Source organism: Ixodes scapularis, unplaced genomic scaffold, assembly GCF_016920785.2.
Source record: "Ixodes scapularis isolate PalLabHiFi unplaced genomic scaffold, ASM1692078v2 PGA_scaffold2__306_contigs__length_199485367, whole genome shotgun sequence".
Lineage (NCBI taxonomy): Eukaryota > Metazoa > Arthropoda > Arachnida > Ixodida > Ixodidae > Ixodes > Ixodes scapularis.
In genome coordinates, this window is record NW_024609857.1 from 148,405,677 (window position 1) to 148,420,844 (window position 15,168).

General features: G+C 50.3%; 1 protein-coding gene across 5 annotated transcripts in view; it reads left to right on the plus strand.

Annotated features, from left to right (window-relative positions):
* The window catches only part of LOC8041497 (trithorax group protein osa), a 177,614-nt gene extending 168,980 nt beyond the window's left edge, over nt 1-8,634 (plus strand). For all 5 annotated transcript variants that reach the window (XM_029977025.4, XM_040206016.3, XM_040206015.3 and 2 more), the window contains 2 exons: nt 2,114-2,403; nt 5,080-8,634. In XM_029977025.4, the coding sequence (XP_029832885.2) occupies nt 2,114-2,403; nt 5,080-7,359 (2,570 nt within the window). In that variant the 3' untranslated portion in view covers nt 7,360-8,634. The remainder of the gene's footprint in view (nt 1-2,113; nt 2,404-5,079) is intronic.
* Nucleotides 8,635-15,168: the final 6,534 nt, after the last annotated feature.

Here is a 15,168-nt window from a genome sequence, read left to right on the forward strand (position 1 = left end):
AGACGAGCAAGGCTGTAGCAGCACAGCTTGGCTACAGCACAGGTAGCTGCCTGATTCGCAGGAGCCTTGAGAAGGACAGGCGGAGGCTTCGCAAGGCCAACAAGGCTCACTCTGAGAGTGAAAAGGTGAAGAAGAGGATGGCCAAGAGACACAAGCCTGCCAGGACCCAGGACTACAGCCCAGGACTGCTATGACCGTGTGCGCACATTGGATACTACTGAACTGATTTCGTGGTTTCATGTTGTTTTTTTTTCTTTGTCAGGTGCCATTTTTCTACGGAGGTTTTGATTATGTTTCCATAAGCCGATTGCAATAAATTTGGTGTTGTTGTTTTCAGCAACAACTGAACTGCACCCTAAAGCTTTTCTTTTTTCTCTAGACTTGATATATAAAAGTGCCAACATCGGTGAATCTTCAAGTGCGATTTTCTCAGCTTTGTCTTTTTTTGTCTAGAGCCGTTGCCTTACGGAAGTTTTCATAATGTTTGCATAGGCAGATTTCAGTAAGCTTGGTATCATTGTTTTCAGTAACAACTGAGGTGTATCCTAAAGCTTTCCTTTTTCGTCTAGAATCAATAGATCAAAAGTAATTAGCTGAAACGTGGATTATCTAGTGACAAGTTTTTGCTTTGAAATTCCATGATTTATTTCTGGTAGACAAAATGGCTTTATAAACATTCAATTAGCTTTAGGATATATGGTGAACCCTTGGAAATCACTGCATATTGTTAAAATATAAATTTTTTGATGTGAAATTACCATAACGACCCGTAAAAGATTACCTTTTAGGAATTTTATATTTTGCATATCTTTTGTTCTAAAAGAGATATCTGAAATTCAACTGCAGATTTGAAATCACCATCCAGTGATACATATGCATGCCAACTTTCAGCAAGGTATCTCGATAAATAAAAAAACATATTTAAGTACCCTAGTCCCACCTTAAGCCAAAAGTATCCAAAAGTGTGCATGTGGCAAACGCCAGCCATATGGCCATGCTACCATTCGGTTATTGACGTGTGTGGTTGAGCGTCGTGTTTCCATTGTGTTTCCGGAAGTGGCCTTTTCACTGACAATGTCGGCGGAAAGAAAGTGCTCGTTTAGTCCGGACTGGACGAACCCGAATACTTCAGAATATGCAAGTTGGATTAAGCCCATGCAAAATTATCCTGTGGCTCACTGCTCACTGCCTTGTGTTGTAATGGTCTTATATATTTAACCGCCTTTACAATGGTTAGGGAACTTCACCTGAAATTGTCAGGGAAAACCTAGAAACGTCAGGGAATTTGAAAATAATAATTTGCTAGACACCCTGCGTGAGTGTGGGGCACATTTCGTATATTTCGAATTTTACAGCAAAGTGGTTTTTTGCTCGTGTGCAGTGACTGAAACTACGCTCCACGCGTCACACGCGTACACCTTCCCTGTATGAAAGATTCAAAGTAAATAGCTAAAATAAACTGTTGATGAATGTGCGTGCAAGATGCCATTTGTTTTAGACTTTTGCTTTAGGACAGTTACCGCTGCAGACGCCGGCATGCGCGGCTCATGGAACAGCATTCCCTGCATTCTCCTCCATGCTTGGGTAATTTAGCAATAGGTCTATTCAGTACATTAGCTATTACTAGGCACCGTTTTCAAGACCAGTAGACACTCAGGTAGATAATAAATGTTTCTCGAAGATTTACCGCTGTGCGACCTGCGTCGGCCATGTCTACGCTGCAGAAAGAGATGAAGCGGTGGAAAGACGAAAAAGCTCTTGCAAAAGCTTCAATGCCTTCTGGGCCTAGTTCAAGGTTATGCCTGCTTGGGAAAGGAGCATGGCACAGAGAGAGAGGTAAAAAGGATGGAGAGAGGACGGCAAACTCAAATAATGGGAAATTGATACTCAGATTCCTATGGGGGTTTCACGGGACCTGCGTATGTGAACGTAGCAGACGGGAAAATTTATCAACCTGGAATGTGCCGAGGTTCTGCCGTAGTTTGTGGACGGTTGTACGTGCGTGCAAACGGTTACAGTCGAGCGTCGGTGAACCCACGACTGCCGCCCCCTTCCCCACTCTCCACAGCGGTTGCTAACGCGCGTGTCCTCTACTCGTTTTCCCCCGACGCAGGCTGGGGCAGGGAGGGCCAGTACCGTGGCTACCAGCAGGGCTCCCCTTACGGGGGCCCCCCCCACCCGGGGGCCCCCCCTGAGCGCTGGGAGGGGCCCCGAATCGGAGAGGGCGCCCCGGGGGCCGCCTGGGCTGTGTCGAGGGGGCCCCAGGGGGAGCCCTACCCGCCCCAGGGGCCCCTCATGGCCCAGCAGACCAGCCAGCAGGGCCCAAACGCCATGGCTCACAAGATGGCCACGGCGGCCGCCTACGCTAGGGACCGGGCGTACCCGCCCGCGGGCAAGCTGCAGGTGGGTCACGGACAAGCTGGCTCGTGTTCTTTAGACAAGCCTTCTTTCCTCCCTATGTTGTGAAGTGTCTTTTCCTGATACCGTGATATCCAGAGAGGTGGCCCGCTTAAAATCGAGAGCAAATAGGGTGACAATAAGGAGCGGGCTAATTTTCGGTGTGCAATTGAGGAAAGTAAAAGAAATGCTATTTTTAGGTCCACCTTGGTATTGCGGCGAGGGCCAATGAAGGAAAGATGACAGTCCTTCCCATTCGGCAGTGTTCGCTTGCATCCTGCGATGGCTAACTAGCTGCCATTTACGGCAAGACCATCATTTATCCAAACGCTATGATTACCAGGGGTGGGCTTTCTTTCGGTGTTTAAAATAGAATATCAAATCAAGCCAAAAATAGGGGGTGGGTTGTTTTTTTTGGGGGTGGGTCATCTCTCTGGATATTACGGTGGTTGAGTTTATTAATGCTCGTATATTGCTGTGTACAGTCGCCGATCGATTATTCGGATTTTATCGGGATCGCCCAAAAGTCCGAAGAAGTGAACTCAGTAAAAAATATGTCTTTGTTGGCACTTTATATACTAAATGGCTGAACAAACAGGTCGATAGTTAGCTGGACGGAGTTTTTCCTTTCCGCACAATGGCCTGCACCGAGTGCACTGTTTACGTCTGTGAACTTTGGAACGTCACGACAGCTTCGGTCAAGTTTTCCATTAATAAAACTATAAACAAGAAAAAAAGCGACGGACATTGAAGCGATTCTCGGAAGTTTAGACAACCATGATCCCTTCGTGGACTTGACAGGCTTCCCAGAGGCGCAGCACAAGAAGTCGAATTTAGCCGTTAAAACAGTCAATGAAGTTGAAGGTGCAGTCGGCACCATTTGACACTGTTCAGAGAGGACAGCAGAAGGCATGTGCAGAACGGCAGCGGAGAGTGCCCGGTCATTTAGATGACCACGACCCCACTGCGAAACAGCGCAAAACGAAAGTGCCAATCAAATCGACCTCGATTGCGCAAAAAAGAGGCAATGATTCCGATAACAGCCTCAATCCAGCTTCTGACAGTGCGTCTTGGCATAAAACATGCATAGAATGCGGTTTCGAGGCTACACACCAAACTGAAACTACCGTAATATACCCCAAAGGTGCACTTCGTTCAAGCGCCTACTCTTAGCATTTCCTCAACTTGGAAATTTTGCAAATCATACGTGCCCGATTTCACCGAACAAATATCCATGTCTAGATTAACCCAGTTTTCACTGAAACGTGGGTGAGCACTCGCCCAATATTTTAAGGTAACAAAAAAAAAAAAAAAAAAAAGTGGCAGATCGGTGTCAGTTTGGTGGCCGCTAAAGTGTCAGAAAAATTAGGCTATGGGGCATACATTTTCTCGATTTTCAGTCGCTGCTATACATTAACTCTACGGGGCGAATGACGGTTCCGTAATATTGTCTGAATAATTGGGCATGTCCGAAATTGCAGCAATAGAAAAATCGGTTGGTGACTATGTGTACAGATTTTGTTTTGTGGTGATAGCTGTTTTTGGTGAGGTTTCGCAGCAGATCCTGCACGTGTTTCGTGTGCGTCGTGGCCCACTACACTTGCCGGAAAAATTTATTTGACAAATTTAACAAGGGGTTGATGTCGTTACTTTGCGACGTCACAGTGGCCTGATGTGATGCCACATACGTCGCAATTTTCCCGGTATGTTTTGTGGGGTTGCTCTAAATTTCACGGGAAGTTAGTGTCATGTTACGTCATGATGGCACGTTACAACACAGTGTCGCACAAACACCGCCGGCTAAATTTAAACGCGGCAGTGTAACTGTGTGCTGCCGCATGCTGCGTCTTGGCTGTTGCCGCAGTGCATTCGCAAGACACAGCAAGGAGCCAGGAATTCTTTTCCTACCACGTGATCATCCGCTCTTGCCACTGTCTCGCAATAATGCCTTTAGACGCTGCGGGGTAGTCTCGATAGATAAATAAATGCGCTTCAGATTGTGCATGCAGAAGAGGCAGTAAAAGGGACGCTGCCTAGGTTTGGTTGAAAGCAGTAGGACACTACGAAGTCTGTTGGCAGACTCAAGTGTGGGATTGCACTAGCAAATCTGAGCGCAAGAAGGACCGTATATATAGAACCTCTTATACAGGTTGTGCCTTGAAAGGTGTAAGATGCCTTTTTTTTTCTTTGTCTTTTTCTGTTCTGGTAATAGAGAACTGTGGCCCTTCTCTGGGTTATTTCCCCTATGTGTTAGTCCATAACTGTGAGAAGGTTCAGGCAGAAGTGTAGGCTGCATCTGTTCTAAATTGAACAGACTAGAAGGCTGTCTGATGACAGTGGTTTTTGTTTTGTTGCATTACTCGAGCGTGCAACAGTCGAACATTTTGGCACACTTATATCTGACCTGAGCAGTTTATAATGAGAAAGCTTTGCCGATGAGCAGAGCCTGTGGCCTGCTGAAACAAGCCAACTTCAAGATAACACATTGCTGTGCTTTGTCTTGCCGAGAGATCTGTGGTTTGTTATGGGTCCAACGATGCGAGATGGCACAGGTAATATGGCATTTTCCTGGTTGCCATACTCTCAGCCGTGGTTGCTAGACTCTTAGCATCTCTGAAAGATTGTCAAACTCTTTGGATGGCTCTGTGTAACAAGTGACATCCGTCCCGTGCCCACATGCAGCAGGGCAGCCCGTACGCGATGGGGCCTCCCCCGCGCAAGGAGGTGGTGTTCCCACCAGACAGCGTGGAGGCGGTGCTGCCCGTGGGGACCAAGCGGCGGCGGCTGCACGCCAAGGACGTGAGCCCCCTGGAGGCCTGGCGCCTCATGATGTGCCTCAAGTCCGGCCTGCTAGCCGAGAGCACCTGGGCCCTGGACGTGCTCTCGGTGCTGTTGTACGACGATGCCACCGTGCTCTATTTCGGCCTGTCCCATCTGCCGGGCCTGCTCGAAACCCTGATGGAGCACTACCGCCGCTGCCTGGCCCTGGTGTTTGGCACAGCCGACGACCTCGAGATGGGCTACGAGGCCCCTCCCGAGGGGGAGGGGAAGGAGGACAAGAAGGAGAGCCCCTGGTACGCCCTGGACCGGGACGGCCCCACCAAAGACCCCCTGGAGGGCCTGGTGGTGCCAGCCCAGATCGAAATGGCAGACCGCAGCCCCCTGCTGCCCGGCGGGGGCTTCACGTGGCGGACGCGGTGCGGCAAGGCGGTGCGGTCGCGGCCCGACGACGAGGGCTCCCTGCACGTGGTGGACTGCGACAAGCGCTGGGACGTGCACGAGGGCTTCAGCGCCTCCCCCGAGCACTGGCAGCTGGGCGGAGGGGAGATCACGGCACACATCCAGACATGCTTCGAGAGCGACGTGCACAACGTGAGGTTTGTGCGCCTCATGGAGGAGGGGGTTAAAAGGGAGGCTGAAGAGGAGGAGCAGCTACGCGAGGAGGAGGCTAAGAGGTGCCGGTCCAAGCTGGCCGACCTGTTGGCCAAGCAGAAGGCCAACTGTAAGAGGGATCCCGTGGTGCTCGTGGAGGACATCCGGTCCAAGATGAAGCTGGAGGACGACGGGGTGCTGCTGACGCCCGTGAAGACGGAGGAGGTGGAAGAGAAGAGGGCACCCTGCAACGACTGCCGGACTGGGGAGAGCGTGGTCCTACCCAGGCTACGGGAAGAGGCGCGTCCCCGCAAGAAGCGGCCCTGTACCGAAGCGGTGGAGGAAGAAGCCTACTGCCGAGACGAGCCCTCACTGTGCGTGGTGTCGGAGGCCCGCGAGGCCCTGGGCCGGCGGTGCGTCTGCATCTCGACCCTGCTGCGCAACCTGTCGTTCGTGCCGGGCAATGACGCCGAGATGTCCAAGCACGCGGGCCTGCTGGTGCTGCTGGGGCGGCTGCTCCTGCTACGACACGTGCACGGGCCCCGGAGGGGGGCCCCTCGTCACTACGACCAGGAGGAGTGCTCGGCGGAGGAGCACTGCAGCTCCCTGCTGGCGGAGCGGGAGTGGTGGTGGGACTGGCTGCAGGCCCTGCGGGAGAACACCCTGGTCTGCCTGGCCAACATGGCGGGCCAGCTGTCCCTGGCGCCCTTCCCCGAGGAGATCAGCCTGCCCCTGCTGGACGGCCTGCTGCACTGGGCCACCTGCCCGTCGGCCTGCGCCCGGGACCCGCTGCCTCAGAGCGCCCTGAGCCCCCAGCGGCTGGCCCTGGAGGCCCTGTGCAAGCTGTCGGTCCAGGAGGCCAATGTGGACCTGCTGCTGGCCACCCCGCCCTGGGCCCGCACCCAGGGCCTGCTGGCCCAGCTGGCCCGCTGGCTGGCCCGGGGCCAGGACCAGGTGCTGCGCGAGTTTGCCGTGGTGCTGCTGTCCAACGTGGCCCCCGCGGGGAGCGGGGCTGCCCGGGCTGTGGCCCTGCAGGGGGCCTGCCTGGGCCACCTGCTGGCCTTTGTGGAGCAAGCCGAGCAGAGTGCCCTCCAGGTGGCCAACAGCCAGGGCGTGGCCGCCCTTCGTGACAACCCCGAGCTCATGGGCACCACCCTGGACATGGTGCGCCGGGCCGCCGCCACCCTGCGCTGCCTGGCCAGGGTGCCCGACAACCGGCCCCTGTTCCTGCAGCTGCAGCCCCGCTTGCTTGCCCTGGTCATGTCCCAGATCCTGGACCAGGGGGTGGCTGCCATCCTGGCAGACGTGCTCTTTGAGTGCTCCCAGCACGCCGAGGCCGCCAGCCCCTACGCCAAAGTCGCCTTCACAACTGCCCCCACCGCAACTACAACGGCGGAGGAAACGAATTCAACAACAACAACCACCACGGCAGCGGCGACGGCGGAAGTTGCGACGGAAGTAACAGCGGCGACGGAAACGACAAGAATGTCTTTGACCGCAGAGACATCACCGGCACCGGCGGAACCGGCAGAGGAAACGAGTGCGACGGAAACCACGGAAGCTGCGTCGGCCGCTGAAGTGGCCTCCTAGTGGGGCCGGCCTGCCTGCCCCACCCACCCCCATCCTTATTTATTTCACGGACAGCGGGCAGACGGACAACCCGGGTGTAGATAGCTTAGACTCTTTTTGTTAATTTTGTCCTCGACGTCGGACCTTTGGTGAGAGGGGAGCTCTCCTTTTGTGGTGATATTTGTACAGTGTGCTCTTCTTTTTTTTTTTTTTCCTTCTCTCCTCCCCGCCTTCCCGCGCGGGGGGAGGGGGTCCGTGCGGCCGGCGGCGGAGCCTCGGAAGATCTGGGGTGCCCCCTGGCCGGGACGGGTGGAAGTGCGAGCGGACGGGACTGGCTCATCTCGATCTGATTCAGTGTGTAGGGTCCTTGTTTGTGAATGCAGCAGAAACATCATCCTCTTTTATTTTTACTTTCAATTTTTTTTTTTGCTTCCGTCATTTGATATGGTATGATGTGCGTGCGTGCGCGTGCCCGAGCTTTATACATTGTACATGTCTGACAAAACGAATGAGCTGCAAATAAATGTACAGATGAGAAGTTCTCTTTTCCCCTTGAAGAAACCGATCCCTCGGAGTTGGTGGTACTGTTCTCAGAAGGCGGCTTTTTTTAAACATTTCTCGTTTTCTTTTTTTTTTATGTTGGTAGAGGTTGGTGCTTGGCAATTTGAGCAGTCCCTCCTTTTACTTTGTTTTAGTACAGTTTTGTCCCCCTTTCCCCGGTAAATTCCTACTCTTACTCGCAACATATTTACTAGTCAAACCAATTTTTGCCAGAGGGCAAGTAATGTTAAGTTTCAAGGGGGATTCCCATCTTTATTTATGGAGTTTTTCTTTTTCATTTTGGCGACGCTCCTATTATGGTGAAATAGTGCTCTCTAGGAGAGCATGCCATAATTTTTTTATTCGTGGAGAGACATAATTTAAGGAGGAGGTCTTTAATTTTTCTCATCATGCTTTTGGCAGCCATGGTTTTTTTTTTTGCCCCCTTCATTTCTAGAGTGCCACAGCCTGTGGCGAGAACAAAATCATGAAGGTACTTACGCCAAAACATCTCGAGTGAGGATGGCCACAGGACTTTTTAATTTCCTTTTTTTTTTCCTTCGTTTTCATTTTGCAGAGAGTGAGAACTGGGAGGTGCCGAAAGGACAGCTTTGTCTGCAATGCAGAATTTTTGTACTTCTGTGTCCAGAGTATTCCAGGGCTTGGTCGAGTTTTTTTCTTTATTGTGGGGATCAAGTTGTACAAAATGTATGGAAAACTTGTAAAATAAAAATGACTTCGAAAACGAGCCCAGTAGCCAAAGGTTCGTTTTGTTGTCGTGAAGGAAAAGTTCAATTTTTGGGCCCTCACCTTTGCTTCTCTTCTTGGTAGCAGCCATTGATGTTTGAATTGCATGTCCTACGATGCTACATTTCATTTTCTGGAATGAGGATCTCGTTCACATAGGGACGTCGGAAAACCTCCAGTTTCAGTCTCGCAAATTTAGGGTGGAATACTTTAAATGGTGTTTGCTGGATCTATAGTTCGTTGCAACTCAGGAACGAAGGGCGAGGGTAAGACGGGCTGGAGAGGAGGAAGCAGATGGAACGCTAAAGAGAGGAGGTTTCCCTCTCTACTTCAGGGTTCCATCTGCTTCCTCGTCCCCGGCCCCTCTTACCCTTGCCCTTCGTTCTTGAGTTGCAACGGACTATAGACAAAAAAAAGGAATTTGTACATTCAAAATCTATAGCGCTTTAAAGAAAAGAAAATGGCCCCTTTCCTGCACTACCGTGGCGAAGACATTGGTGTCGCAGGATGCGACGCTAAGCCGTCGTTTCTGCCTCAGTGGCAACTCCGGGAACATGACATAGCGGAACGAACAAGACTGAAGAGTTGCACCGTGCTGCGGCTTCCTCGGGCACCCAGTCCGGAAGGCACACCAAGCAAGTAAAGAAAAAGATGCGCACTTGGCAGGGATGCAGAAAGCCCAGAGCTCGACCTTTTAGCGCCTGCTAGGTGTAGAGCTTCGCTCTACATTTGGTCATGTAATTTTACCCGTAGGAATAACTTGGATCACCTTGAGCGAGAATGGGAGCACGGTCGATGTAACGTAGACGGACAGAAGTGCGTAAAAAAAACAGCTGTATCGCTGCAGTTTGTGAAGGGTATCTACCATAGGCCAGGGGGCAGTGGAAAGATTAGATCAGTTTTGTAGCAGCATTCAGCTAGCGCCGGGCCGGGCCAGGAGATCTCGTCCGAGCCAAGATCGCATTTGGGTCGAAGGAAGCGAAGAAGGGACACCGGAGAAGAAGAAGTCCCGCTCCTTTCGGATTCCAATTCTTCAAGTGTTGGGCATGGTGGAAGATAAGATATACAGCCACGTAGTGCGTGTTTATGAATCTGGATGAAGCCTTTAGTGGTGAATGCATAAATCGACCTGGTAAGGTGTCGCGCTCTGGTTTACTTCGGGTGCCCTAAGGTGGCGGAAGCATTGCGTCCAAATTTTAAAGAACAAACTTAACCCGAGTAAAAAGTAAAAAATCGGGCGATTTTTCCTACCTACGGCGCAAGTCTGGTATCGATGCGCTCTTGACTCGCGCAACAACTGACGGATAGTGGCGGCGGTCCCGGCGCCAACTTGCCGCCCGGTCGCGCCAAAAGCAGACAATGTTTTTTAATCGAAAACTGCGCGCGCTCGATAAAACACTCAACGGAACAAAACCGGTGGTTCGTCGAGTAATTTCAGCTACATTCTTGCTTTTGGCTCAACCGGGCGATAGCCTTGCGTCCTCCGGGCCACTGCCGCCACTGCCGCCATCTGTCCGTTGCTGTGCCCAAGGCTGCGCCAGTTGGAAGGTTCGCCTGTGGATTAGACTTCCTTGCCTTCCGCACGCTGCCATCTTTGTCTGCTAGGTTGTGCAACGCGTTCCGAGCATGCGCTGTTGCTCTGCTGCACGGTATATCAGACTCTGCACATGCGCCCACAGCTCAGTGACTCGGCATTTTTCGCCTGGGCGATAAGCGATGGAAAGGTCTTGGGAGCCAAAGTTGCGCATTCGTCCCCGTAGCGCCATTTTTTTGCGCGGCATGTTGATCCTGCTCCGCAAGTGACTGAATTCGCGCTCAAAAGCAGGGGAACGTACGCGGGGTGCGGGCAACGTCTACTTTCCTGCGCGACATTTGATTCTGCTCCTCACGTGATCGGATCTCGGCGAATTGCGGTGCGGCGGCACGTGGAAAACAGACGCGCAACTCTGGCTCCTGTGAATAACAGGTGGGCGCGCCATAAGTTGAGAAAATCGGTTATCGTTTTCTTTTACTCGGGTAAGTTTCTTCTTTGAAATTTGATGCTATGTTTCCAACACTTTTGGGCACTTCTGTTGTAAATCGTAACATATGTTACCAAGCCTATTTTTGCGGTCCCGTCGCAGCTGCCAGATTAATGGCGAGTTCGTTTCACGGCACTCGTGCCCACGCGTGCCCACTCGCAGCGTGGAGCGTGTTCGTTTCGGCCAGCACTCCACGAGTGGTTGCACTCTCAGATTTCGCTTCAGCGCCGTCACCCCACGCCAGTGTTGGGAAGTACTTTAAGTACATTGTACTTAAAGTACTACTTCAAGTAGATTTAGGAAACTTGTACTTTACTTGAAGTACATTTTCGGAGTATGTATGAGTACTTTACTTAAAGTACTTTTTTGTGGTACTTTCCGAGGAAATTACAATTCCCGACTGCAAAGTACATTCCCAAAATTTGGTTTTGTCAAATTTGTATCGCGAAATGATGCTTTGTCAACTGCGAAAAAATACTGGGAGGGGTATTCTACTCCCAGCAGAGACGTGAGCACACGACGCATCGCTTCGCTTGTTCTGGGGGCGGCTTTCCCGTAGCTTTTTGAACTCTCGCTACTTCTCGGTCGTTCAGCGCAAGTGAAGAGGTTTAAAATATTATAAGGGCAAAATTAATCATAATCTAGCACCTGAAATTGTGGTGCGGAACAATTAAACTTTCAAGTCGAAGAAAAAGACAACAGAGGTGAACGTCACAATGTTTTGAGACATTCTCTTTTGTCTCTTCCTTTGACTTGGAAGTTCCTCAATTTTTTCGCACCTCAATTTCTGGTATCACATTATGATTAATTATCACCAGCTCGCTGCACACTCACTGACGTCATGCTCTTTCTTAGTATATATTTAACACTCTTGGGTGCAAAAATCCAGTGCAAGCGGCACCAAATTCAGAAGAGGGACTTCTGAATTTGGCTAAATTCTTGAAAATAACTACTCTGTGGCCACTTGACTTTATCAAATATCCGCCGCTGTTTTTGAAAATAGGTAATGCACCCTGATTACCCCTGGGCAATGCGCACCAGTCAAAAAATCACTGTATACACGTTTGCAAGTCCGGTCTCAGGGTGCCAACAAGGCGGTAAGTTGGGCGAGTTGGTTGAACATCTTCAAACGTGAAGACAGCGCAAACAATTTGACATGGGACGAGTGAAAGAAGTGCACGGACAAAAAAGCGCTTCTTTCACTCGTCCCTTGTCAAATTTTTTGCGCTGTTTTCTCGTTCTCAGGGTGCCGCCATCTTGCCCAGTGGGGTGCGCTTGGGAGCAGCCATAATCCGATTTTGACGCCTTGGCAAGGCTTCGTAATCGGATTAGGACGTGTCCAAGCGCACCCCAGCGAGCAAGATGGCAGCGCCCTGAAGCCGGACTTCATAAAAGATTGTATTAAAATACTTGTACTTTACTTTGAAAGTATATTGTATTTATAGTACTTTACTTCAAGTACATTGCATCCAGTGTACGTATACTTATCTTAAAGTACATCACGTCTCATTTACTTTGTACTTTACTAGAAGTACTTTTTGATGTACTTACCCAACACTGCCCCACGCGTGCATGCACTCGCTGCACCAAGAAAATCGAGCGTGTGCCAAAATGCAATCCCGTCGTGTGCGGAGAGGAGCGGGAGCAGACGACGGGGGTTCGTCTAGCTACGATGTGTCCTTCGTACAACGGAAGCGAAGGGAAAAAAAGTAAATTTTCTGGTATCGCGTCCCGCGGGTAACAGAATCAAACGTTGAATTCTGTGCGTGTGCGTGCTTTATTTGCATGTTTTTCGTCGCTCTTGCCGTGCATACGCTGAAATATACCAGTGTGTAAAGAAATGCTCAGGACAAACGCATCATCGGTCCCCCGAGATCTTTATCACCACGCGTGTGCGGGTGAAAATTTTAATATTTTTCGACTAAGCTCTTCAGCAGTAACCTGTGACTGCCCAATAAACATCCGAGAAAGCTACTTTACCCGAAGTTCGGGCAACTTCATCATGTCTAACATTTACCTACGTCAGCTATCTTGCCCCGTCATATCTTGTTTGAGAAAGCTCTCGTTCCCAACGCCTTCACCAAGGCTAAAATCTGATTCACCTGTAACAACGATCGAAATCTTTTAAGTTCCACGAAACGTTTTGCTGGATATTTCAAGAAACTAGTTTTAAGCCGCACCCTTTCAGTGGTTCACGCATAATAGCATGCTCAAACGGATCAAGCTTCTGCGCGGACAGCCTCGTAAGTTTTTTCCAGTGTGAATGGTTATAAGAATTGAAATATCGCAACCAGCTGCTTTGCAGTCAGCTTCTTGTTCGATGTGTCTTCACATCGAACAAGGAGTAAAACTTTGTTGTACTGGCATATCAACAAAATGAGTAGTTAACGGGACTATAACGATATCGATAACAGACCTACGCTCAGTCCGACAAGGTTGCCCTATGTCGCCACTTCGACCTTTATATCGAGCCTCTACAGAAGCATAATTAAGGACAGTGTTGTTCGAGGTTTTTGTCTTTACAGCTGTGAAGTGAAGCTTCTGACCTACTCAAATTACCTTGTGCTTGTGTGTGCCAACAAGTCAAGCATAGAAATTGCGATGTCATGTGTTTCAGTCTCCTGTAACGTCTCAGGTGAGGCATTGAACAAAGAAACAAAAAATGTAGAACGTGGTGTGCGGAGTGGGGCACTACCCCACCTACCTTTGTAGACATTCAATGTTCCACAGCGAGGCCACAGCTCTTGGGAGTGCCGTTGAGTGGAATGGAAAATCCAAAGTCAATGTGAAACACTGTTGCCAAGAGCGTTAAGACCGCAGCGCATATGTCGCACCTAAGATATATTTCAACATTCGGTAGAGTCAACCGATCCTTCTTAGACGCGTGCACTAAAAAAAAGCTAGTTAATCATCTTCTACTTTCACTGCTTCCAGACCGAATGTTTTGCATCGCCCCCTTATGCCCCTCCATTGAATTGCAAAACAGACGTGTTAAAACGTGTAGGGCTAGTGCCAATACACCAAAGTGTAAGACTTTTTTCCTATCGGTTTCACTTTCGTACCATACGAAAGAATGACTCGACTCTCGCAGCATTGAAGTATATCGAACAACAAATTGTAGACTTTGTCAAGTAACTCAAATGTTCACACATGCTTTCACCCTATATGTTGATGCCGTGTTCTTTTGGGAAGTTCTTAAGAGGACACTAAAAAAAGGATTTTGATGTTGATGAAACAACACTTCGTTATTTGCATTTTGCAGAACAGACTGATACCATTCGAGATATTTTAGTAGTGCTGGGACTTCACAGTCTATAGAAAACGCGTAAAGTTGATACAGAAGCAGGCGTGGCAAAACCCTCCTTGGTGAATTTTAAAATTATTGTGATTCAGGTAGGTCAGGATATATTGACATGTTATGAAAAAATAAGAGCCGTTTACAACTCCCTGTAACGCCGAATTAGAGCGCAGCTCTTGAGAGGGGTAGGGAAGTGTACTGAGGGGGGGGGGGGGGGGGAGGGGGGTCACGTGGCCTCGGGGGGGGGGGGGGGGGTTACGTGACCCCCGTCCTCTCCGCTCCCCCCTCTTCCCCCCTCCCGAAGGAACCCGAGGTCCTCCCGAAGGAACCCAAAGTCCTCCCGAAGGAACCCGAGGTTCCTTTGGGAGGACTTCCCGAAGGAACCTCGGGTTCCTTCGGGAAGTTTCTCTGTAATGTCGAACTTATGGCGCACCGTGCATTCACGAGGGCGTCCATCAAACCACTCTGCATCTTGGCCGCGAGGCAGCTATGCAGTTGCCTCGCCTCAGACACGATCACATGGTCGTGTCGCCGCGGGGTCGATCGGGATCTCGAATTCGGCTCCCGACGTGCCGCTTTCTCTCCTAGCCACTGGATGGCGCTGCAAGCCAACACCACCCAGAGCCGTATATGTAGAGAGTTTGGTCAATGGGAGGCGCGGGCAGAGCCAGGGCGTGCGGCAGACTGGGAAAGAGGGCTTGGCATGCTCTCTTGACCAACCAGAAGCCGAAAAGAATCCCCTAGCGGTGGTAGCGAGAAACAATTCTGAGCCGATCGATCATCGAAGGTCTATGTTCGTATATGGTTTTAATAAGTGCGTAAGAGTGAAGTGTAGTAACTCTTTGTGGTTGAAAATAGGGTGCATGTGTTGTTTCATCATGATCATGCAGAAAGATGTAAGAAACGAATGCGCCGCTCAACTTTGTTTTGCGCGGACAGAGTGTGACCGCTCTGACGGCAGATTCCCGGCGCTCGGCGTTTGGCGTAAGGATTATGTCGATCTTTCCGCTAGTCGCACTCTTCCACCATCATTTCAGATGAGTGTGATTGAAACATCACGTGTACCATATTTTCAGCCATCGAGAGTTACTGCAATGCAGTTATCAGGTTTGTTTCTTGCGACCACCGCCAGGGTATTATTTCCGGCTTCTGGTTGGTCACATTCGAATTTCTGAAGACGCCCTGGAACACGCCCAGCCCGCTTTCGGCCAATGGCGCCGCTTC